This window comes from Triplophysa dalaica, chromosome 10, assembly GCF_015846415.1.
Source record: "Triplophysa dalaica isolate WHDGS20190420 chromosome 10, ASM1584641v1, whole genome shotgun sequence".
NCBI classification, from domain to species: domain Eukaryota; kingdom Metazoa; phylum Chordata; class Actinopteri; order Cypriniformes; family Nemacheilidae; genus Triplophysa; species Triplophysa dalaica.
In genome coordinates, this window is record NC_079551.1 from 21,180,216 (window position 1) to 21,194,443 (window position 14,228).

The 14,228-nt window shown below is 36.3% G+C and overlaps 1 protein-coding gene across 2 annotated transcripts in view; it reads right to left on the reverse strand.

Annotated features, from left to right (window-relative positions):
• The window catches only part of slit1b (slit homolog 1b (Drosophila)), a 34,301-nt gene extending 20,849 nt beyond the window's left edge, over window positions 1-13,452 (reverse strand). Inside the window, exons 1-5 of one of the 2 annotated variants that reach the window (XM_056758660.1) lie at window positions 12,517-13,452; window positions 11,930-12,363; window positions 6,078-6,149; window positions 5,031-5,102; window positions 4,528-4,599 (exon numbers count right to left, since the gene is read on the reverse strand). In XM_056758660.1, the coding sequence (XP_056614638.1) occupies window positions 4,528-4,599; window positions 5,031-5,102; window positions 6,078-6,149; window positions 11,930-12,099 (386 nt within the window). In that variant the 5' untranslated portion in view covers window positions 12,100-12,363; window positions 12,517-13,452. The remainder of the gene's footprint in view (window positions 1-4,527; window positions 4,600-5,030; window positions 5,103-6,077; window positions 6,150-11,929; window positions 12,364-12,516) is intronic. The other variant, XM_056758661.1, reaches the window with a different exon arrangement.
• Between the last annotated feature and the right edge of the window lie 776 nt (window positions 13,453-14,228).

The following is a 14,228-nucleotide window of genomic DNA, read 5'->3' on the forward strand; positions in this document are numbered from 1 at the left end:
GTTGGTCGTGCCTACGTTTTTATTTTATGCAATATGTTTGGTCACTTCAAGGTTACTGTGACCATGACCCTTAAACATAAAGCGCATCATTTCTGTATCTTCTTCTCGAGTTCTGATAGAGGTCAGATCACTGAACCAATGCAATGACACAGATGCACAACGAGCAATCTGAGATCAATTCTGTAAGTGTCATCAATTGTACAATAATGAAATGTCAGATGAGATGGCTGGGGGTTTCTAAACAACACCACAGAATCTTATTGTTACCTAAATTCCATGAAAAATGTGAAAATCTCAGTGTTAAAAAACAAATCATGAGCTCTAATTAAACCCATTTGTCACTTGCGTGCTGTCAATGGCTTTGCTCCAGACAGCAAACCAAATAGATCTCATTGCCTATCGATTATCACATGTGTGTTATTGCCTGGACTAGGAGCTTGAAATGTTTTTGCTTATCTTTTGTTGGCTTTTATCATTGATTCCTCCAAGAAAACGTTAGCAACTGTGTTCCTCTACTTCACTGCATCGAAACGCATCCATCCATAGACATATTATACAGAAAGCCAGCACGACCTTCTTCTAAACCCTGGGAAGAAAGTCACCATGCACTGTGTGAGTGTGGGAGCAGGGTTACCCTGGAAACCTCTTTAATCAAAGATGTTTGCAGACAGACGTTCAGTTTGCGTTCGAGACCGTCCCTACCAGGGTTCGCCAGAGGTGAGAGCAAACAGTACAGAAACTAAGAGTGCTTAACCTCAACAAATATTACACTCCAGTCCTTATTTGAGAACCCTTGAAAGGGGTAAGAAGACGACAATAGAAGCAAGAGTGGGAAGCAACGGGCAAGAGATTCTGGCATCTGAGAGTCTGAGTGGTCACATTGGTTTCCTTTTGTTAGTCCTCCTCTTTCTAGCATTTATCTTTTTGCGCTTGACGTACTGTTTACAGAGGTATATTAAATGTTTGAGGAGGCAATGCTTCTTTCGTCGGAATGTAAAGACAGCAAAGAAACTGTGATAACATGACTGAAGCGTGAGACTCTAAGAATTGTCATTTGTATCTGTTTTTATTGACTTTCAATTTACGGGACATGAACAACATTACAGATAATCTAACAATATAGGGTACAGGGTCTTACTGTCTACGGTCTACAAACAGTTTTTAAGGTTGCTTTTTCTTTAAAATTGAAGTGACTCTACATACTCGTAACACTTATTACATCCACTCACATGAAGTGCATGTGATAATAAACTCACAGTAGAGCGTGCTAGCATGTTGCTAAGCTAATGCCACAGTATTTAATACACAAACAGATGTAGCACACAAATATAGTACATTTTAACCTGCATGTGATTATTTATACCTTTCAGGACTGAGTAAAACGTAAAATATATAACAGTTTGGATTGCTTTTTACTGGAATTTACTGGAACAGTGGATCGAGGAGGTACAGACGTTGACAATGGTAGTGGTATTGTGCAAAATAACATTGATAACTCTGTATTACGTGCCTCAGTGGATTCAAATGCATTCTCAAAATCGCACCAAAAAAATATTTGCCATGAATACGTAGTCGCGTAACAAACACGTAGCTAGGCAAGGTCATCGTTGAAAACTTGTGGCCGAGAACTGTCCGAAAGGCGAAGCCATTTTCCCCGTTTTGGTCAAGACATTTTTCGCAAAAGAGCCACTGCAAAAACTACGATATCAAAACAGTTATAAAAAACATGTTTTACTGCCTTCAATACATATACTGTAGCTTGATTTAGGAACAAAGACAACTCAAAAACAACTCATAAATTTGGGCCTCCAGAAAATGACTTGCTATAATTTTAAATGTGTGAAAGGTATTCCTAGGATATTAATTAAGTGTAATGACTCTGTTGAGTGTTGAGTCTCCACTTAATATCCATAGTTAAAATCCGAGTCCTAATTCGAGACCAAATTCCATTTACTTTTTTATAATCAGTAATACATTTACTCCCTACTGCTTGCAAGTTTGTAGCGCGTCTACAGTACAGTTTAAGATGCCTTAGTCTAGGTAGGGAGCTCACTAAGCCTCAGAAGAGAACTTGTTCACGCTACTGCACAATCTTTCGGAAAGGCTGAAGAGTAATTAGTCTTTTCTTGATGTCACTGGTGTTAAAACATTCACTAATTCTGAGACAAGTTCACGCTCGGTTAGCATAAATTATCATTTTGGTACGCCGTAGTGACAGGGTTGAGAAAAATCTACATACTAATTAGGAATCAATTATAATTAGCAAGCACCCCCTGTCATTTCCTTTCCTAATGAAGTATGGTAATTAATTGTGCATGGAGAACACCACTATGGTGCCAATTACTTTCTAAAGCTATAGATTAATACATTTTTAGTATAAGAGGTTGTTAATCTATAACATTTCCAATGCAATAAAGAAACACCTGACTCATATTTTCATAAACCGAGACTTTGTGATGTTTACCAACCCAAGGCATACAAACATACACCTTATTTTTAAAGACATACAGTATCTCCCCAAAGGCATGTGTGGGTGGATGGGGGTGTTCGCAGGAAATGGACTGAATGCGACACATCCATATGGTAACTCGCTAATGAGGCAACATGCGAAGAGTCATGAACAAACGCAACTAAACAACCAAGCCAACACAGCTGTCCTTAACTGTTTGTTCACACCCATTATGTCTTTCCTTATGTACACCCACACATTCCTCCATAGGATCCTGTTTGACCCATCGCCCCTACAGACTGATACCATACAAACCATCCTCAAACTCAACAGAGAAACGTTGTTTAAAAGTCATATTAAAAGATCGGTGGTTCAACCTACAGCGTGTAGTCCAGTGCTTAGAAACCGGCGCATCACAGGTCTGTTTTGAAGGGTCATGCACAGCCGAGAAAAACAACTATTATGCAAAAGTAAGCTGCAACTAAAGGTAATGCTACATGGAATGGAAAAATAAATTGGCTTACCAATTTTAAAAAGAAGAAAACACTTCATTACAGTATCTACTGGTGTGAGTCTCCAATCAAGCTCTACCATATTTTGACACAATTTCAACTTTTAGTCTGAACAAGCAGGCAAAATAAAATAAGAAGTTAACAACATTAAAGATTGGTTGGTTGACTGCAACAAATGTTTGTTGTTTTTACAGCATTATTACTGTAGAGTGACCAAATCCTTACTGTAGAACATGCATACAGCAGGTTGCTGTAGATCTGCAAAGCATCATGGTTAAATTTTGATGGCAAGAAAGTTCTACAATATATTTGTCCTTTGAATCATAATACAGTCATTATAATATTTTTTTTTAATCAGGCCCAGGAAGAACACAGTAGTTTAGGAAAAAAATACAGGAACAGAGTCAGTTACAAAAGATTACTGTAAAAAGGAAGATTACCGTTACTCTTTTTACAGATTTTTCACGTATGATCTCCAAAAAACTGTAATTTTACCCAAAATGCAAATGTAGAATATAAACAGAGAAAACCGTTTAATTGTACAGGATTTTTTTTATTTTTGGGATACTTCTGGTGCCTCACTTGCCAGACTTTTTTTACAGTGACAGTTTAAAATTATACATTTTAAAGATTTTGTATTAAATAATAGAATTTTAAGACATATTGGCCCAGTTTCACAGAAAAGGCTTAGCTTAAGACAAGTAGTTTTAAGTCGCTTTTATAAAATTGCCTAATAAATAAACATTACTGGTGTGCATCTTTAGACGAAACAATGACACTGACATATTTTAAGATATTTCAGGGCAAGTTATTTTCAGTTTTTCAGACAGCTCAATCATTAATTTTAGTCTGGGACCAGCCTTATTTTTTTATAGATTTGTGTTTTATACATTTCCAATTTTAATACTACAAAAGTTTACGGAAAAAAAGTTTTTAATTCAATTCAATTTTTATGCCTTTATGTATTTTCACATAAAAAATATTTTTATTCAATAAATTGTGTTGTTATTAACGCAGTAATGTCTATCACTAATCAAAATTTTGCTGTAATAAAATACAAAAACTTTGACGGCAGTTACAGAACTGTGATTATTACTGTCATAAAATTACAGTATTTAATAGTTAGTGTGATTAAATTTACAGTCAGCATACTGTGAATATGTATAGAAACTTACATTGTTACTGTAATGTTGGTGAATCTTTGTCCTAGAATCCGATTGGTTGTGTTTAAATTCAGATTCATGTTAATAATATTATTAAACGTTTGTATGTATCCTGTTAATGGTGAGATAAGTAACCCCTTAATGTTTGGTTTTAAAGATATTAGGATTAGGGGTTATTGTTTCCTTTTATGAGAAAAAAATCATGTTCAATGTAAAATCTGTGTGCTGTATATACCGGTTGGTAATTGTGTAATGTAAAAATGAAAAAAAAAAATGCTTCAGATAAATGGACCAAATAAAGGGCAAGCTAGCCTTTACATGTCTGGGAAGATCTTTGGGGAATGGGTGGTTCTGTGTAAAGAATCATATCCTGATGAGTGTGTGATAATGAAACATCACTCACAGTCTGGAGAGAACGGGATTCTTCAGAAACAGAAGCTCAGGGATCTGCTGGAGTCGGTTTCTGTTCAGACGCCTGAGGGGACGAAACGACAATATCAGCTCATGATTTAGGAAAATAAAATAGAGAACGTGATTGAATCTTCTTAAACCTCTCGGGGAAAACAAAAGCTTTAAATTACTTAAAATATTCTAATATATCATTTTAATCATACTACATAAGCAAAACAATTACAACAGGTGCAGCTTTATACAGTAGGAAAAAACTTTTTGGTAACGCTTTAGATTACAGCCCGCAATATACTGAATAATGAAATAGGATTTACAGCCTAACTAATTGTAACAACAATGTACATGTTTGTAGATGAAGGGGAACAATATGCAATGTTTGAGGCATAAAGGGGTTTTACATTATTGTTACAATTAGTCACGCTGTAAATTCTGTTGAATTATGCGGTGCATTACGGGCCGTAATCTAAAGCGTTACCAACGTTTTTTTGAACTCACAGTCTATCCAATTCCTTGAGATCACTGAAGGCTCCTTTGTCTATAGTCACTATTTGATTATCCATCAGATTTCTGTATAAAACAAGAGAGATAGATGTGAATGTGCAATGCTGATGATTATATAAGATGAATATAACAGTGCACATCCTAGTAAGACAAAAAGGAGAAAAACAAAGTTAATTACTTATTACAGTAAAATTAAGATTTTTGACAACAAGACCACATGAATAAATAACAGTAACCAAAAAACATGTTTAGTACTGTAATGCACTAAAATTCAAAATATTTCTCTCTATCTCCATTCTAAACTCAGTACAGTTTTTTCTTATCTCATATTTTTATCAGGCAGACTGAAATCTAAAACAAACAAGACAATAAGAGGCACTTCATTCTTGACTTGTCTGATTTTCTATCTCATTGGATATGCATAGTTAACCACATCGGCCACATAATTATGAGGGCCCAAAATCTGATTTATTCTTCCTGTGCTATATGCAAATATAACCTAATCTGCATATATCCCATATAATGGCAAAAAAGAGTTTTGCAGTTGTTCCTCCACGATTGCTCGCTCATCTGTGGATAACAGGGCTCCTCGACTTCACAGATATAGTTTATTTTGTTTAGAAGGAGTAAAGTTTACCCATGTGGCCCGAAGGACCAGATGCATTTACAAAGTTGTGTCTCCTGAGATAGCCTACTTTCAGCGATCAGATTGCTGTCTGTCTCCAATGTGTTTTGGAGGGTCCTTTCATCATCAGATAACTAGAATGAAGTCAGCGACTGTAAATACACACTTAGTTCCCTTTCTTAAGCTTTTGATGCAGAGGTCCATTTATAGCTCGTGTTGTGAAAGCCACTGAGACTCGTATTTGAATTCAAGTTGATTGCTGAAACCAAATAGCCGGGCATGACCTCAATCATTTGTCTGGAGAAAACCTTGTTTTAGTGTGAACCTTTACAAAACTACAGCTTATATACGGTATATACATATACTGCATACAATTTAACTTCACTAAACGGAAATAAGATTCACATTCAACTCACATAATTCTCATGTGCTTCAGACCAGTGAAGTCGTCCTTCCCGATATGTGTGAGATTGTTTCCATTCAAGTCTCTTTAAAAGGAAAGAAAAAAGAAGTGTAAATCACAAATGAAATGAAATGTATTGGAAGCACTGATTTTTTTTATTACATTTCTGGAGCGTAACAGCCCATTTTTTCATAAGTTCACGTGTTACTTGATTCTTTGAGTCTGATTTTGACACCAGACTCAAATTGTAGTACACATCAATGTTATGATATTGTGTCACTTAAAATTTAAAAGCAAGCATCACTGACAAAGTAGTTTGATGGCGGAAATGCAGATGCCCGAGAACGTGGAAATGAAAAGTGGATGGTACAAATAGACAGAACGATTCTGTCATATGTTGTCCAACAGTACAACGCAATCTTGTAGCAATTCATAACCATTTCTCATTTTTACATTTTAGCTTGATTTGCTTTCATGTCAGTGACAGATCCAGGGATGTGGCTTCAATATCGCTTTTCTGGATAATAATACATGGTGTTCCATTCGAATTGTACAAATTCATCTGAATTGATTGTAGTTAGGTTTTTTCTGTGAGATCAGGCTGGTCTGCATTTGCGGACGGTGGCAGTCTGTAAAACGGATGACTGTAATAAACAGATAACAAGCAATTATCCAGAACATACTGAACCTTTCCAAAGAGAAGGAAACACAATTGCTGGCAGAGCACAAGACCTCAGTCGCTGTTATTCAGAAAACAGATGTACATACTGAGAGACACTGAGAAGAAATAAGAAAACATAACAATAGCTGCAGAACAAACATCAAGGGCTTTGTCATTTGGGGAACTTTGAGTACTTAATCATGTACAGTGAATGTATGTTGTATATAGAGATTTCAAGAACACAGAAGGGAAAAAATTGACGGAATCGAACCTGTGATAAGTGTTTGGGGTGCAGACATGAATTACAACTCAAAACCTGCAGATTGTTCAGGTATGGTCTGTTGCAGACATTAAAAGAAAGACCCAAGCTGTATATCCAGAGACAAGAAAATGAGAGATGCACCCCATATATTGTCCAATAATTGGTATTGGTAAATACATTTTTCACACTTTCAGATATCGGTCGATAGGATATATAAGCCTGTCTGTTTTTAAACTGTCAATCAAAAGAGGACAGGAAGACGCAATGAATTTGTGCTCTGTATATATAAAATGTTAAGAAACATCATCAGTTTGATGATTAATAGTAATAATCATTTAATTAATTAATAACATTCAGAAAGCCGAGAAATAACAATTTAATCTTCAGTATCTGTATAGGAGAAATTTAGTATCTCTAGAAAATCACGAAATTCTTAATGTCTCAATATGTTCTCCACCATAACAAATGGTTAAATCGAGAACAACACTTAAACCTGTACAGAACAGACATGACTGTGCTCAAATATATCAATATATCAAAGCCTGCAATCAAACGTCAAAGATTTTAATAAAAACGAATACGTTTCACCTTACAACCTCCCGAGACAAAATGAACCGAGTTGTGCTATCCACATAAATGTTATATTCTTTTAATATTTAATCTTTTAAATACTGTACGTCAATTCATACATCATTTTTTTCAAGAGAAACAAGTGAGACTAAGTTGGAAACTCCATGGCGTCTCCTGAGTTTTAAAAGATCAACCTCTGAGCATTTATATACTCCTCTGGGCAAACGCACATGACATTGACCAATCTATTCCTCAGAAAACACAGGCTACATCACATGTGTGGTGTGTTCAGGACCCTGATCTGCTCTGAGGCCCGACACAAAAGAAAATCACAATAAGGAGGCTTGAATTCATTGTTAAGCGCTGAATGCTGAATGGCCGCCTCTTTTGTAGTGGAAATATGCATTTGCACACTTGTACAGTAGTGTCACCTGGGACACAGGCTATTGTGGAAAGGAGCCCAGGTGTGACCAATCAGGGCGACTCTTTTAATCCTTTAATTAGTCCAGCATCTGCGGCCAACACTGGGACCAGTAACCTGGAAAATTGGACACAAAAGGGGCTTGATCTCTTTATCTGCTGTTCACAACTCACAAAGCACCTAATAGGTGTCCACAGACAATATTTAGGCCTATACATTTAAGGGACACCGCATAGATATGTCTTAATTCTGATGTGTGAGCTCAAATCTTTAAAATTGGTTTTACAAAGATACAAATGTGCAAACTTATCAGTTTATTTTATTAGTAATCAAAACTTACATTTTAAAAGTAATGTGTGTGGGAAACAAATGACTTAGAACAAATAATTAAAAGCATCTGAGGGTAAGACCAAGAGTAGATAACTGTAAAATATAACCGTTTTGGTTTATTTGGGTACTTTAGTCACGTACCCAAAGTTACAAATGATAAGTTTACATCTATTCCACAGTTTTGATGAAACTATGAATAAAGTATGAGTATATGAATATATATGTTATACAAATGAAGAGTAACCTTGAGAAAACACCTCTGAAACACAATCATTCATGTGTGGAATAAAAAGCACTACTTTGAGTCCCTGGAGACTTCCAAATCAATAAAGACTAACAAATTTACCTTTCTCTATTTATTTCTCTCTAATTAACAGAAATCTACACAAACACGCGCAGCTGTTTAGCTTCTGTGTTTATACAAACACATTTGTTCTTTTTTTAAATCACCTGACCTTTGGAATGGTTCATTTTGGGTTTATGATTTGCAGTGAAATGTGCAACAAAATAAATAAACATACAAATAAAATAAGAAATAAACCAGGCAACAGTGATAGCAGGAGTTACCAGGGCTGTGACAGATATAGTGCCATAAGCACAACGTTAGCACAACATATTTACAACGTAATTTAAAACGTTAACGAGACAGGTTTTGAGTTTCATGATTGTTATTGAAATAGACCTTGATAATCATGGGAAAATGTACATATTTTACAAGGTGTCTATTTCATAAGAATCTGCACAGGACTGTGAATTGCAAAAACACTAACGTCACGAGGCCGAAAGCAGATCATACAAAAAAATACAAATGCGATTGTACTCATCCGAATCTGGTTATGAACTGCCAAGATTATGTTCATGTTTCAGAGGGAAATCATTAATACATTTTTCTCATCATGATGTCCAGATTATATGATCCAAATTTTGGAAAGATACAACGACTGAAGCTCATTTTATCAAACAAATTCACAATAGCTGTAAATCGAAGTCTATAAAAATGCATTGAGTTTTATTTGGTAGAAAAGTTCATTGTCAAACTTTAAACTGTTGGTGTCATTCCAGAGACCCCTAATTATCCATGACAGATGCTAAGACTCACCAGTATGATTGTGCAAAAAACCTTTTATCCTTATCTTATTCCATCAGAAGATCATAAAGCTTCAGTACACTCATGTCCTCCTTCATCTCGACCTCTTCTGAACTGTGTCAATAAGGAAGCTTAAATTCGACTTGTGACATGAGATCCCCTACCCAGAGATTTCAAAGCGTTCCAATCGATTCATTTAATAACAAGCACCTTCAATTAATTTAGCCTGATATATAAAACGCATAAGCAGACCGCTGGTCCGGAATCAGCTCTATTGTTGTGCGGAGATACCACAACCCAAGGCAGCCTTTTGCCCTCGGCAGCGACCCCCCCGCCTCCCCCCTAGCCAACTCAAATAACGGCGCCTCTACAGCTCCATTCTTCACCACTGCAAGACTAAAGCTCAGGGGACGATGGGGGATATTATTTGGCCAGTGCAGTCTTCTTGATAAATGACTCTCTTTGCTTCACATCGCCTGGGGAATCACACAACTACTGCTGTTATCAATACTGCATTCACTCCTAATTGTTCAACAATAGCTTCAACACATTGAACCCTATATAAACGTCTTTGTTTTGTCCGTTGAAGCATGCGCTTGTGGATCGACATCTGTTGTTGGATCCGAAAGATCGCTTTTGATAAAGAAACAAACTAAACCGACCCTTAAGGGTGATGAGGAGTTGATGCGCCAACATCAAGTGTCAACAACATCCCAACCATAGATTGGCTGGTAGGAACGCCTTTCACGCCCCAATCCCAATCTTGAGATCATCTTAAATCTGATTGGTCAAGAGAACTGTTGTTTAATATAATAAACCCTAGCCTTAAACCAGATTGGTGGAATCTGGAAATATAATTCCTTAAAGTATATTGACCCTAGAACGTAAAAAAATTCCCAAGATTTGTAATATATGAGGTTTTGGTCAACAGCGCAATAACCTTAGGAAGAAAACATCCGATACATCCGAAAGTGCATTTGAGGAGGGCATTAACCGGAATTACAAGACCTGTTGTTTAATATAATAAACCCTAGCCTTAAACCAGATTGGTGGAATCTGGAAAAATTGTTCCTTAAAGTATATTGACCCTAGAACATGAAAAAATTCCCAAGATTTGTAATATATGAGGTTTTGGTCAACAGCGCAATGACCTCAGGAAGAAAACATCCGATACATCCGAAAGTGCATTTGAGGAGGGCATTAACCGGAATAACAAGACCTGTTGTTCAAGATAATAAACCCTAGCCTTAAACCAGATTGGTGGAATCTGGAAATATAATTCCTTAAAGTATATTGACCCTAGAACGTAAAAAAATTCCCAAGATTTGTAATATATGAGGTTTTGGTCAACAGCGCAATAACCTTAGGAAGAAAACATCCGATACATCCGAAAGTGCATTTGAGGAGGGCATTAACCGGAATTACAAGACCTGTTGTTTAATATAATAAACCCTAGCCTTAAACCAGATTGGTGGAATCTGGAAAAATCGTTCCTTAAAGTATATTGACCCTAGAACATGAAAAAATTCCCAAGATTTGTAATATATGAGGTTTTGGTCAACAGCGCAATGACCTCAGGAAGAAAACATCCGATACATCCGAAAGTGCATTTGAGGAGGGCAATAACCGGAATTACATCCTCTAAATCAATTGACATTATTGTCCGGTGGTATCCGTTTCATTCGACATGTCACAGTCTAAACAATGGTTTTGACAGCGAACACTGACATACGAGACACTCGTACCTCTGAGACACACCAACATGCCTCTACATACACAAACGCAGAGCGAGAGACTGTAAACAAAACCCAAATATGAAATATGTGACATTTTTTTCCAGAATTACATTTTCTTATTCACACAGACACTTGAAGCATGTGAACACAATTACAAAAAACAAAGTTTAGTAAAAAATGTTATTGAAGTTGTACAGAGAGGGAAAGAAAAGTATACGCTCAAGGGTCTAATCTGATAACTGAATGGTTGTTGAATCAAAAAAACGCATCTTAAATCAACTTTGTACCGTTTCAAAACAATTTAAGTTTTATGGATATGAACACCGGTTTGGTGTGAACTTTCTATTTGATGTAAATCCTTTATTGTATTCGTTTACATTAACTGTTATTTCAATTTTCTTTGGGAAAGTTGTAAATGTTATTATCTTGGTACAGGTCTTGCCTTAAAAACTTTTATTAATGTACACAAATTAAATTTGACAAATTATCCTGTAATTGATAGTATCTCTTACTAGTGTTTATCTGGTAGCTGTAACATTTTAAAGCTTGTCTATTGCAGGGTTTCGAACCAGCCAAAAAGAACATAAACAACACATATCAACATCACAAAGCTAAAACTCTAAAACCAAGCACATAAAATACTTTCGAATGATTTCAAAGCAATAAAACCCATACAAATTTGAATAAACACTCAAGTACTGAATACCTATTTAAACCATCATCAAATTCAAACACACACATGCGTACAAGCAGAAAGCAGCACATGTGTCATTGCGCACACTTTCACGGGATACTCACAGTCTCTCTGTGTTCTTTGGTATATTTCGAGGCACGTTCTTGAAGGCAAGTCCATGGCAGTCCACAGTGGTCCCCGTACAGGAGCAGTGCGGCGGACACGCTTCAGACTGACCTGCGAGAACCAGGGCACCCAACGCACCCCAAATCCACAAACCAGCCCAAACCATCATCTCCAAACCAGAGCCCACAGACGTAGAGTTTCTATAAACCTCAACTCTCTAACAGCTGGACACTCAACTAAACGTCCCAACGTACACTATTATATATAAAGCATAAGTTAAAACACTCTGATATGAAATTTAAGAGCGGAAGTAAAGATCTTCTCTGGATGTTTTCTTATCCGCCGGCTGGTTTTGCTCTTGTCTTTGTGCGGTGGTTCTTCCACAGTCTGTTTTTACAGTCCCCTCTCCATTTCTTTCCTCTTGGGAAGAGCTCTGAAAGAAGGAGTCGGTGAATTCTCCCACACGCGTCCTCCCTCATTCACATATAGGAATCATCCATCAAAGCATCTACAAATCACAATGTCTGACTCCTCCCAGTCAATATTACACCCTCCAACGGTTTCTAACGGACACACACACACTCACATCTCTTCCAGTCTCAGTAATGGGAGTCCTGCGGTCGACAGAGCGGGGATGCCCACGGTGCGGCTCTCTCATGCAGGCAGTGGAATTGAATGAGAGGAAGAAGGAGGTAGAGGAAGATGTATAAACATAACAATGTCTAACATTACATATCATATCTGATTTAGGTGCTTAATATAACTGGGACATACAGGAGATGTTAAGAAATGTTATTAATAGCCTACTTTGTGACATTCTTCTTCTAATCAGTTTATACTTTATTATAGAGAACCGAATTGAGGTCTTTGTGTGTCTGAGTCTGAAGACTCTGAAAAGTGAATGTGCTAAAAGTAAGAGTCATGTTTATAATCCACTTTTCATATACAGTAAATTATATATATATATATATATTGATTTGACAATTTATACACATTTGCACATGTAATAATAACTCGTTTCACTTTATACAATTAATGTACGAGGTAAATGAAATGTGGAGATGAAGCTGCAGCATTACGTTCACGTCCGATCACGGTGAATCAAAGATTTTGTTCCGTGTATACAGCGCTGGACGTCACAACCAATCATAGACAACGCAGGAACGTAATAACCAATCAGAAGTTTAGATGAGTCACCGGCGCAGAAGAGTTTTGTTGCTGCTCGTTCACAGGACAGCAGTTACACCAATTTACAGTTTTATAACGGGAATTTTATGCAGTCCGTTTCATAACGCGAGATTTCATTAAAATATGAAGTGAATGACTGTCTTTCGCTTGCCTTCTGTTTATTCACAGATTTAATAGACGTTTCCTTTTCATACTACTAAAATGTGAAGATTTACTAACGCAAAAACTGCAGAATATTCACTCATAAACAGTTTGTCTGCCTAACCAGAATATGACATGCAAAACGATTTTAATGTATAATCATAACTATAATAACAAAACCATTAATACTGTTTGTTGTTGTTGTTATTTAGATCTTGCAGAGCCTGTTTTTTATATTTCTTACGTGATCACGTGCTTTTCTGACTCAAGACATCAGCATCAGCCTTAAAGGGACAGTTCACACAAAAATGAAAATTCTGTCATCGTTTAATCACCCCCAGATTGTTCCAACCCTGTATAAATGTCTTTGTTTTGCTAAACACAAAGGAATGTATTTGGAAGAATGTTAGTAACCAAACAGATCTCATCCCCCATTTACCGCCAAAAAAGGGACAATAAATACTATGGGTGTCAATTGGGGACGAGATCTGATTGTTTTTGTCGTTTTTATCATTTATGTTTAATGTATAAATTGCACATCAAATTACAATTAAATTAGATTAATCTTACATTATCTAATATTGGTGTAAATAGGGCACATTTGACCTGCAGTAAACAGTAATAAACCAGCTCATGCTGCTGCAGTTTAAAGACGGCATTTATTGATGTTGATAACATCTTACTTCAGTTTTTTATTATTCTTATCGATTAAAACAACATTGAATATAATTAGTTAAAGACAATATATATATAAGACAATGCATATAAACCTTTACCAACCTTTTGATAAAACTTGATTTTCAGAACTTGATAATTCTAAGAAAACATTGTGTAACGCAATGAACAATAAGTAGCGGCAGTATTAATATTCATGAGGATATTCCCTCTGCGTAGCAGAATTTGCTAAAGCGTAGAAATTCATAAACTGCATGAAAAAAATCCACGGGATAATTGAAGTCATATTTTCTT